We start from the raw sequence: 11,105 nt of genomic DNA, 5'->3' as shown, positions 1-11,105 counted from the left end.
CCTCCAGTCAGTTTCCTCAGTTTATTTCTATTGTGTAGTTCCTTTTTTATAATGTTTGCCAAGTTTGATATATTTTTTTCCTTCCTTTATTTTATTTTTTAACCATTTTAAGTTTTTAACCGAGGATTTGTTCCAAGTTATCACCGGAAATATTGTAAACTTATATTTAAATTTATAGATATCCCCAACAACACAAAAAAACTAAAAAACATTATGTTTTATAGTTAAGTTTGTATTTGTACTTCTTTATTTCTTGTTATTCAATTATATTAATCTTATGTATACGTTTTTGTTTTTTTTATGTCTATTATTGTAGACATTTTCTGAATTAATTTTTTTTCTTTTTTTTAATTGATGTGTTAATATCATGCAAATTTGTGTAATCCAATAAATTTTCATCATTAGATAATCTCTAAAATAGATAGAGAATAATATCAGGTCAACAAAAAAGACATTTTATTTTTATTGCCTCTAGCCACTGTCTACATATTATCTTGTCATACATCATCTTTATTCGTTTGTTATAAATGTTGTGATTCCTACAAGATTTACTTATGACTATTGCCTTACTTTTTAGCTGCTTGGAGTTAACAGAAATTCCAATGGAGCGAACTTTAACTCATTACAAAATCTGCAAGGCTATAACTAAAAAGAAGCAACAATATCGAGTGTAATATCATCTATCTAATAAAAGTTCACATGACAATATAATTACAACAAGGTTCTGAAGTGTAAATTTATGTACAAGAAGAAGCATATAAAATCTTATGGACGATGGGACGAGCTCTACACATAGCTTGCAACGATGTAGCTTTGCGCATCGTGGTTCCTTTTTCACTTTCTCTCATGTCCGCATGCTCTTCTCCGGCTCTTTCCCATTCAAAACACTGGACCAACGAACCCAGAGCCAAAGCCACGAGCCGCTGAGCTAGCCCTGAACCAGGACATGCTCGTCGTCCAATCCCAAAAGACATCAACTTTTTATCCTCACCTTCCTTGTCAAACCTCTCTGGCTTGAACTTTTCCGGCTCTTCCCACGTGTTTGGGTCTCTATGTATGGCCCATGCGTTCACCAATATTATCGTGCCACGTGGGACATCATAGCCTGCCACCATGCAATCTTCTGATGCCAAGTGGGGGAGAAGCATTGGAGCCACAGGATAAAGTCGTAAAGTCTCTGACATAATGCTCCGCAGATAAGGAAGTTTGGCAATGTCTTGTTCCTCTATTAACCGGTCTAAACCGATTTGCTCGTCGATTTCGCTCCTTGCCTTTTTTAATACTTCAGGATGGTTCAACAAATTCGACAGCGCCCATTCTAACGTTCCGGCTGACGTGTCAGTCCCCGCAAGTATCATAACCTTTCAAAATTTAAAAATCAGTTAAAGTTATAATAATACCTTACCTAATGTTACTATGTTTCTCTCATTACTTACGAGTATGATTCCTTTGATGATGACATCAGTGTAGTAATCAGGCTGAGTTTCTTGGAGAGAGAGCAAGTGATCGATCATTGTGTTACCCTTTTCTTTCTCCGCACGCTTCTCGTCCACCAGACTTTGCAAGAATCCATCGACCCGACCCGCCAAGTTCTTGACCCGTTTTTCATAATTTGTTATCCAACGAAGGATCGGGAAATAGTCAGCAGCATTTCCAGCGCCGCCACTTACGACCACCTCGGCGATCAACTGCCTCACGTGTCTTGCCTCATCGTCTTCCTCTGTTCCATCGCCGTAAAATCGCTTTCCCGCAACCATCCTAAGGATGTTGTTGATAGTCAAGCTCATAAACAACGATCTCACATCCACCTTAGCAAACTCCTGTGTTACAATTATTAAACCTAATGCTTAAATTTCAATATCTCTATTTTTTTATTTGGCATATAAATCTAAGAGTAGTCTGTTATATCCAAATAGACGATTTGTTTATAATTTTGCACAAGTATAATAAAACGTAACTAAGTATATATTTATGTATAGTGGCACATACTTGTTGAGAATTTTTCGATAGAGAGAGTATCAGCCGTCGGATTTCGTCTTTTTGAATGGATAAGAAGCCATTGAGCCTAAGAGACGAGAAGATCTCAATGGTGCCAATACGACGGAGGTTGCGCCAGCTATCGCCATAAGCCGCACCGACCATGGTTGTTGAGTTGTATCCGATGTGTTTCCCGACGATAAACTCCGGCCGGTTAGCTAAAATGACGTCGTTCTTGGTGAAACATTCCTCGGCGACGGAGTGAGAAGAAACAACAAAAACGAGACGAGTGCCGAGACGGAGAGAGAAAATCGAGGCACCGTCTAATGATTTCGAGAGAGAAAGAAATCTGCGGTGGAGCGGCAGCTTTAGGAGGTGAAGGTGTCCGATAACCGGAAATGACCGAGCTGGACTCGGCGGTAGGTTTAGTTTGCGCCGCCGTGTTCTGAACATGAGTTTGAGAGAGAAGAAGAGGAGGAAGAGAGATAGAATCAGGTAAAGAGTTTCCATTATTGAGTTGGAACTTTTTTTTTTTCTTTTCTATTTGTTAAATTGAATAAAAACATATGTGCTTAAGGTGACTTTATAGTGTGTGTGATAGTGAAGCGATAAAATATAATTATTTTACCTCAATTAGTGAGTAAATCAGATTAGTGTGTTGAAGAGGATAATCTTTTTTTGAACGCAAAGTAACAAAAAGAAGAGGATAAGAGTTTTGATGACGTCGCTGCCTACTAAATTTTGTTTTTCCGGCCGATCAACGTGGAGAGTGGAGTAGGAGAGGAAAAGCTGATATTTATAGCTCATGTGATGTGGTCGTAACATATTCACATGACACGTGCTAAACTTATCATGTGATGTCTTAATTTAACGTCATTGCATAAGTCACAAATAATGCTTTTTTATTACATTGACGTCTACCCAAAATGTTGAAAACCGAATATCGGAAATTTGAACGATCCGCATGAATGATGCATGAACTTTTGCGATCAAACTAGATGATTTGTCTTTGTCTGATTAATTAGTATTAAGATTGTGCCAATATGGATAAATAAGTAAAACCCTAGGCTTTGAAGTACTCGCTTCGGCTCAAGAAAACGTATATGGGCCTTCGAACTTAGAACCTCTTAGTTAAAAAAAAAAAAACAGTATAACTCTTGGACAGATGAGATGTGGAAAAATGCATAAAGCATGATATATGTGATGTGTGTTCATGTAAAGTAGGTTACAAGGTACCTCGTTGAGGATATCTCACAAGGGTTCTCAAACATTATGTGCCTATAGATTTGTGTTGGTGTAATAACAATGGTAAGTAACGAAATTAGTACTCAAGAGAAGATGCGATACTATATATTATTAGATTAGAGATATCAATTCTTTATAATGGTTACAAATAGAGATAAATATCGCATAGCGTTTCCCTCCTTCATATTAGTAGAAATATTAAAAAAAAACAATATATTTAAGATGAACTCATGGCTCCTTCATCTGTTGTTAAAAATGCATAAATTTGCGCCTTTAGCTCAGTTTAAGTGCTTCTCGTGGTGGCTCAATGACTTGAATCCGGCTCCTCCGCCGATCTTTGCCTTACCGGCGGCATCGTACTGAACTTTTCCATCGAATCCCAAGAATTGATTGATCAATCCTCCAATTTTACCTCCGGCATGAGCTCCTACTTTAGCTTCGCCTTTACCTCCGACCTTGGCTCCTCCATGAACTCCTGCTTTAGCTCCAAGCTTACCTCCGGCGTGTGCTCCGGCTTTAGCTCCGGCATGAGCTCCGAGTTTAACTCCAGCATCAGCTGCTCCGAGCTTCACTCCGACTCCGGCTCCGGCTTTACCTCCAACTCCGGCTCCGGCTCCAGCTTTACCACCGACTTTGATTCCGGCTCCGGCTTTACCACCGATTCCGGCTTTACCTCCAACTCCGACTCCGGCTCCGGCTTTACCTCCAACTCCGACTCCGGCTCCGGCTTTACCTCCGACTCCGACTCCGGCTCCGACTCCGGCTTTACCTCCGACTCCGGCTCCGGCTTTCCCTCCGACTCCGACTCCGGCTCCGGCTTTACCTCCGACTCCGGCTTCAACTTGGCCGTGGGCGCCCAAACCGATGAATTTACCGCCAAATCCAAGACCATTCTTGACGAAAGCTCCGATGAAACCGCCGCCGGGAATAACGGGAACACCGATTTGCTTCTGAACAGAGAATTTCTTGCTGCACTGAGTGACCACCTTGACGAAAACATTAATGGAAGCCTTAAGCTTAATCAAGCATTTGTCGATCTTGACTCTGTCACACTTGCTTATCTTAGCATCTGCATTGAACTTATACTTAGCCGAGATCTCAGCGATCTTCTCCTCAAGACCAACAAAACATTTAGCCATCGCGGTGTAACTCTTGTCAAGCTTAACCGCAAGACCACCTTTAACACCAACGGATGCTTGCGCTGCAAACATGGCCTTGGCCATCAAATCGTGTTTGGCATGAACCAAGTCAAACACATTCTTGACCCCTGCAACCTTGAAGGCCGCGAGATGGTCGCCGTAGGCCTTGCAGATGGCGAATAAAGCGTTGAATTGAATGGTGTTTGGTGCGAGTTGTGCCTTCTTCTCGATGAGCTTGGAGATTTCAAGGGAAGGGAAAGTTTGGAGTCCGGCCAAAGTAGGTGGACACAAGGTCTTTTGTGTTTTCTTGTGGCTAGGTGGGTGAGCCGAGACGGAGCCAATGGTTAGAACTAAGGCTAATGATAACAACAGAGAAATCCTTGCCATGGTTGTATTGATAGCAAGTTATTAAAAAAAAAGAAAAAAGAAAAATAAAAACTAAAAAGAGAAAGGAATATGAAGGAAGTGCGTTTTTGAATTGAGGACTTTGAAGAGTATATATACATTTTCCCATATGGCCTAAAAATAGATTAAAAAGGTTACAAGAACAGGAAAAGAAAAAACCAACACAAAACAAAAGAGAGATTCATGGGGGGGTTTATTTGACTTTGTTTTTTTTTTCTTGTTTTTTTTTTTTGTTTTTCTTGAGAAAAGGTCATTACCCGTTAGCTAGCTAGGTCTATAAATAGAATGCAAAGTTTATTGTTTTCATCATATCATATATTTTTGGTTTCTCAAAATTTGAAATGAAAATGTAGTATTTTTTACAATGACCATATGTCTTAGTGGCATGTGTTAATACTATCTGCTTTGTTACAAGTAGGATAGAAATCCGCATATTGCATGTTGTTAGACAACAAATATCATAAATTGTATGTTTTTCAACAAATATCTCACTGAAATCGATCTATTGATGTTTTTGTTTACGTTTAGTAACGAATTCGCAACTTTGCAAAATTTATTTGTCAGTTATAAGCGTAAACGTCAAACGCAAACATAAGGATAAAGTCTGTAACTAACTAAACATGAAAGCTAAGTCTGAAACAATCAAGACCATATATAAAAACAAGACATGAATAGGCAGAAACCTTTTACTTGATACGTCTCAGTGTTATCCGAAAGTCTTTGATCAATTCTCAACAATGAATTCCTGAATCTCTATACCGGTATGGCGTGCACCGCCCTGTAACCTGATCAAAACTTGATCCCCGGGTTTCAGCGAGGTCACGGGAACAGCAGTTTCCCGAGATGAGTTTACTGCAAGAAGAAAACACATTCTTCAACAACCATTTGATGATATAAACAAGTAGCAAAACTGCAATGAGGATGAGACTCAAGACAAGAAACCTTGATGAGGAGTGACTAATGCAACTGTTTCCACGTTCTGTAGGATAATGCTAAAACTCATTTCCTCCTCCTTTGCACTAAGCTGCAAGAAATGAAGCGAGTAAACATCCGAGAAATACTAATTAACAGTTCATTAGAGTGTAGAGCTAGTAAGAATGTAATATATGTACCTTAGCCTCCACGAGGATAAGCGGGCGCTTCTCAATTTTCACTCGCCCAACAACTGCTGTCCTCTGTTTTCCTTTCTGATCAACAACGATTACCTCTCTTCCTGTCCTTAACTCCGAGAGGTAACAAGTCTTTTCACCTGGAACAGCAACATAAGCATGAACTGGTCCCTGTAAATTTTTGTGAGTTTTGAGATTTTGAGTGAATGATATAATCTTCAAAAGGAACTGATTTATTCGATGAGAGTAAAAAAAAAACGCACAGCGTTAACTCTAAACGGCCTGCTTGCAATGTAATTAGACTCCATGCATTCCGAGTGAACCAGGAAGAGTCCTCTTGCAAAAGATCCAACCTTTGCAAGAAACAAAAAAAAAGATGGATTCATATTTAAATGCTTATAAGATAAGTAGCATTGATGATGATTCATGTTGGAGAAAAGAGTGTATACAGGCAAACATACAAGAAGGCCTTCACCGGGTCTCATAAGACTGCAAAGATCAACACAGACTCGGTCGCCCATACCGACCATTTGAACCCGAGTTATAGTAGCTTCCGTCAAGCTTAATGTATCACTTTCTTCATTCCTTTTGTCAAAGTATTCCTAAAAGTTGTTTTCTTTGAGCAACGATTATAAGAAACCATGCTTTTAACAAAAACTTGTTGAGATGATAACCTTTAGATCAAGAACAGCTTCGACATCTTGGGTTTTAAGAACGATTCCACCAAGGCCGTGTTCTAAAGCCTAGAGCCAAGCATAACACATGAACAAACTTCTTATGAACCGAATGGAAAATGTAATCTCAACATCAGGAACTATAACCTACCTCGAGGTATAGTTTTGCTTCGGAGGCAGTATTTGAAACGGCAAACACCGTTTTCTCACTTCCTTGGAGAGCCGCCACTAGATTCTCAGCCGGGATTGACTGCAAAACGAAACTTTTCTATGTTACTAACAGGTAGAACACTGTGTTTGTGGTTGAAGCTGAGAAAGTTACCTTCCAGTATAAGAAATCAAGAACAATATTTTCCGTCTGCTCATTTTCGATCTTAAGCTTCTGTAGTTCCTCGGGTGTTGAAACTTCAAAGACCGCAGCTACAACTTTTCCCGCAACATCAGTAACTTGCCTCTCATCAATAAACAATGTATCCATCAAGGAAACCGCTGCAAATCCGTTGAGCATACCGCAAAACTCAGTACATAGAATCAAAACCGAGTAACCTCAAAAGAAAGACTTTTTTTTTTGTTGTTGTTCTAATACTGCATTGACATTGTACATGACCACTCATCTGAAATTTCTCGATTGTCTGATGAGAAGATAAACGTGTTCCACCCGCGTTCTACTGCAACCGTCATGACCTCTTTGCACTCAGTCCATATCCAAACTTTCTTTGATCGGCAGATACTCAGAGGCAAAGTGGATGCAGAACTATCAGTCATTTTTACAGCAAATCTCTTTGGAAACGCTCTTTTACCAAGTCTAACCGATCTATGATTCTCCTGATGAGAGCTCCACGATTGTAATCTATAAAGTCCCAATTTTTCTGCATTATCAACATAGCTCACAATGAAGAAACTTTGAAAGCTTCAGATTACATTGAATCACAGAAACTACTCTAATTCTTTCCGCATTATTTACAAGACCCAGATGAAATTAAACTACATTCGAAGCAAGAATTAGCATCTTAAGCTTAAAAAACAGATTTTCGCAATAACCCAATCCATGAACTCCAATGTCATTATGAAATTCGCAAACTTAGGTGCTGAGAAACATCGAAGAGAAAAAAAGACTAACCTTTTCTTAGAGAAAAACAATGCAATTGGTTTGAGGATTGGATAGAAGAAACAGAGCAGACCATAGGCAAAGCCATAATCACTCGTCGGTTCCGATATTTTACTTCGCTTTCTCTCCAGGACTGTGAGTTTGTGTTGGATCATACGGGTTTGGCCCAAACATCGGTTGGGTCTAACCGGTTGACTTAAAATCGAGTCTTTTCACCCGAAACCGCCTAAACCGGATCGGGTTTCATTTTATAACCTAAGTTTTACTCCCGAGTTCTCGAAATCCACATGATGTCAAGAGATGGGAAAACCACTAATAAGCTCGGTTTGCTATTTTTTTCAAAGAAGAGTCCATCCAATTCTCTAAGTCATTGATTCCATAAATCTAAACATAGTATTGTCGCAGATTCATTTCCATTATATATAAACGATTCAAGAACATACTTCTCATCATTATATCATCATTATCATCATCAATCATGAAAAGGGTTCGTTTGTTGTTCTTATGTTGCATCACAATCTTGGCAACAAGTTTAAGTCAAAATTTAGTTTCAGCACACGAGATGGACGTGAGCTCGCCAAACACGATTAAAGATATAGAGCCGTACATCTCTAATAGAGCAATCGGGTTTGTGGTGAAGCTGGAGAACAATTGTCCTATAAGAGAACAACTAAGATCATTCTTTGATAAGCTAAAGGATCTCTTGAAGTTGGAGTCCTCTGTTACACCGTTGATCGAGAACAACGAGCCCAAAACGTTCAAGTTCGATCTGAAATCGAAAGCCGATACTCTCTTCCAAACGATGATTACGCTTGGGAGAGGACTGGTGAGTATTTAACGTGAAACAAAAATAAAATCTCATCCTTTTGAATGACAAAATTCTTGAATGTTCTGTGTGCTTTTGTGTGTGAACATATGACTTATTGATTGCTTTTCTTTCTTTTTAAGTTATTTGTTTACATAGAAAAATCGTTATTCCATCATTTTAAACTTAAAAAAAAAAACATTCCACTATTTCAAACTTAAAAATAACATTTACTATCTTTATTAAAATCCTTTGAAATTTTGTAAACATGCAGAACCGAAACAAGATATTTTTCTCGCTTACAATCTACAAAAGATATTTGATAAAAAAAAAAACATTATACTTGAATAATTATGAATATATATCAATTCTTCTCTCTCAAAAAAAAAAAAAAAAAAAACAGAAATTTACATTTGGAATTTCTAGTCTTGTCTGCCGAACCCTAAACTGAATTACAAGGCCATTTTCTGGTCTTAGACAACAAACCTAGTGAATTATTTGTAGTTATGCCTCAAGGAATTATGGAACTAATCAGTGTGTTTTTTTTTTTGGTGAATATGATAGTTGAGTTCAAGTGTAAGGAAGGAGATGTTCCAAGTGATGAAATCACTCACTGAGTTACATGCTGCGATCAGTAGAGTTATTCTGGAGAAACATATAAAAGGGGATGGATCAATGTCACTTTCGTTGGATCAAAAGAATGCAGTCGAAAATGCCGTATCTCAATGGGAAGTGACGATTACCCGAATCGTGAAGATTGTTGTGGAGATTAAATCGGGAGGCTCAAGCGTGGCTTCAGGGGAAGAGAGCAGTACTACTGAACAAAACAGTGCTTCTATGAATGGAACCATGGTGCAGACCAATGGAGGAAATTCAGAATCCATGCAAGAAAATCTTGATGGTGTTAAAGGAAGCAATGTAGATTCAAGAAATGATGTTGAAGGAGGTAGTGAAAGTGAAAATGTAGACTCTAATAACGAGAAGCAAGTAGAGGTTCAAGGAAGAAGCATTGGAAATTCGACCATTGAAAAGAATTTGGAGAGCAAAGAGGATGCTAACTCGGAGGTAGAGGCTAAAAACGAAGGAGTTTCAACGATGGATAGTAACTTGGAGAACAAAGGAAGTGGGGAAGAGTCGTCTAAAGATGCAGACGACACTAAGGAAAAGAGGGAAGGCTCTCAAGAAAACAATGAAGAATCAGCCAAGGACGAGAACTTGATGAAAAACGAAGATAATAAAGAATTAAAAAACGTTGGATCAGTAGAGACCAAGACAAATCATGAAGTTTCAATGGAAGAAAAGCGAGAACATACTCAAGGAAGCACTGAAGTTTCTATGAATGGAGAAACGATGGATACCAAAGGTGGAAATGCAGATTCTAATGAAGAGAAGAAAAATGATTTTCAAGGAGTAAGTACTGGAAACTCGACAGAAGATAAAAATTTGGAGAATAAAGAAGATGTTAAGTCGGAAGTAAAGGATGATGAAAATGAAAAAAATTTGGCGAAGGAGAAGCAAGAAGAGGCTCAAGTGAACGATGGAAATTCAACAAAAGATCAGAACATGGAGAACGCTCACGAAGAGACTAAGGATGGTCAATCGGTAGAGGCTATGGAAAATAATGGCGATCATATGAAGGAAAATACGGAAGAAGTTCAAGGAAACAATGGAGAATCAGTGAATGATGATAACGTAGAGAATAAACAAGAATTGAAGGAAAATGGATCAGTAGAGGCCAGGACGCATAATGAAACTTCCATGGAAGAAAAGAAACAAGGAGCTCAAGGAGAAGAGAGAAATGTAGATTCTAATAAGGAAAACGGCGCAGATGTTCAAGGAGAACATTCTGAAAACTCGAGTAAGGATACCAATTTGGACAGTAAAGAAGAAGCTAAGTCGGAAGTAGAGGCCAGAGAAAATGGTGGAAGTTCCATTAAGGAGAAGGGAGAAGATCAGGCTCAAGAGAATGGTGGAGGAGGTGAAAAAGAGTTGAAGGACAATAAGTCGGTAGAGACTCAACAAAATGCAGATTTTTCTACGGGTGAAAAGAAAGAGGAGGGTCAAGGAAATAATGGAGAGTCCACGAAAGTAGAAACTAAAGGAGGAAAGAATGAGTCTAAGGACGATAAGTCGTCAAAGGATAAGGAAAAAGCTAGAAGTTCCATGAAAGAAAAGGGAGAGAAGGCTCAAAGAAATAGCGGAGAGTCTAAAGACGATAACTCGGTAAAAGCTAAGGAAAATGAGGGAAGTTCAAAGGAAGAAAACCAAGAAAAGGTTCAAGGAAACAAAAAGGAATCTAAGAAGGTTGATAACAAAGGATATAAGAAAGAGCTTAAAGACGATAAATCATTGCAAGATCAAGATAATAAGGAAAGTTTCATGAAGGAAAACCGAGAAGAGACACAAAGAAGCAATAATGGGGACCATAGTAAGATAGATGACAAAGAAGGTAAGAAAGATTCTAAGGACAAGAAATCATTTGAGACTAAGGAAAATAATGAGAGTTCTATGAAAGGAAAGCAACAAGAATCCCAAGGAAAAGGTGGGGAGTATACAAAGGTAGAGAATAAAGAAGGTAAGAAAGATTCCAAGGATGATAGATCAGTAGAAGCTAAGGAGAGGTTCCACGAAGAAAGAGAGAGA

General features: G+C 38.7%; 4 protein-coding genes across 5 annotated transcripts in view; 1 reads left to right on the top strand and 3 right to left on the bottom strand.

Annotated features, from left to right (window-relative positions):
- Positions 1-671: 671 nt before the first annotated feature.
- LOC18012594 (cytochrome P450 81D11) lies at positions 672-2,496 on the bottom strand. Its single transcript, XM_006395284.2, has 3 exons — positions 1,990-2,496; positions 1,437-1,820; positions 672-1,361 (listed from the first exon to the last, which is right to left on the bottom strand). The coding sequence occupies exons 1-3, from the start codon at positions 2,485-2,487 to the stop codon at positions 738-740; spliced, it is 1,506 nt and encodes a 501-aa protein (XP_006395346.1). The 5' UTR covers positions 2,488-2,496; the 3' UTR covers positions 672-737.
- Positions 2,497-3,401: 905 nt separating this feature from the next.
- On the bottom strand, positions 3,402-4,821 carry LOC112083532 (keratin, type I cytoskeletal 9). Its single transcript, XM_024151658.1, has one exon. The coding sequence runs from the start codon at positions 4,746-4,748 to the stop codon at positions 3,501-3,503; it is 1,248 nt and encodes a 415-aa protein (XP_024007426.1). The 5' UTR covers positions 4,749-4,821; the 3' UTR covers positions 3,402-3,500.
- A 433-nt stretch (positions 4,822-5,254) lies between these two features.
- On the bottom strand, positions 5,255-7,808 carry LOC18012585 (3-dehydroquinate synthase homolog). Of its 2 annotated transcripts, none has more exons than XM_024151889.1 (10): positions 7,670-7,808; positions 7,152-7,418; positions 6,872-7,038; positions 6,701-6,799; positions 6,550-6,618; positions 6,325-6,477; positions 6,139-6,228; positions 5,879-6,046; positions 5,709-5,790; positions 5,255-5,618 (listed from the first exon to the last, which is right to left on the bottom strand). In XM_024151889.1, the coding sequence occupies exons 1-10, from the start codon at positions 7,743-7,745 to the stop codon at positions 5,491-5,493; spliced, it is 1,299 nt and encodes a 432-aa protein (XP_024007657.1). In that variant the 5' UTR covers positions 7,746-7,808; the 3' UTR covers positions 5,255-5,490. The 2 variants fall into 2 exon arrangements, with proteins under 2 accessions (XP_024007657.1, XP_024007658.1); XM_024151890.1 differs by having other exon boundaries at positions 6,337-6,477.
- Positions 7,809-8,135: 327 nt separating this feature from the next.
- The window catches only part of LOC18012167 (spore wall protein 2), a 3,739-nt gene continuing 769 nt past the window's right edge, over positions 8,136-11,105 (top strand). The window contains exons 1-3 of the mRNA XM_024151092.1: positions 8,136-8,483; positions 9,027-10,431; positions 10,528-11,066. Of these exons, the coding sequence (XP_024006860.1) occupies positions 8,136-8,483; positions 9,027-10,431; positions 10,528-11,066 (2,292 nt within the window). The remainder of the gene's footprint in view (positions 8,484-9,026; positions 10,432-10,527; positions 11,067-11,105) is intronic.

This window comes from Eutrema salsugineum, unplaced genomic scaffold (genome assembly GCF_000478725.1).
Source record: "Eutrema salsugineum unplaced genomic scaffold, Eutsalg1_0 scaffold_6, whole genome shotgun sequence".
NCBI classification, from domain to species: domain Eukaryota; kingdom Viridiplantae; phylum Streptophyta; class Magnoliopsida; order Brassicales; family Brassicaceae; genus Eutrema; species Eutrema salsugineum.
The sequence above is the reverse complement of the archived record's forward strand: the minus strand, read 5'-3'. Positions and strand labels throughout refer to the sequence as shown.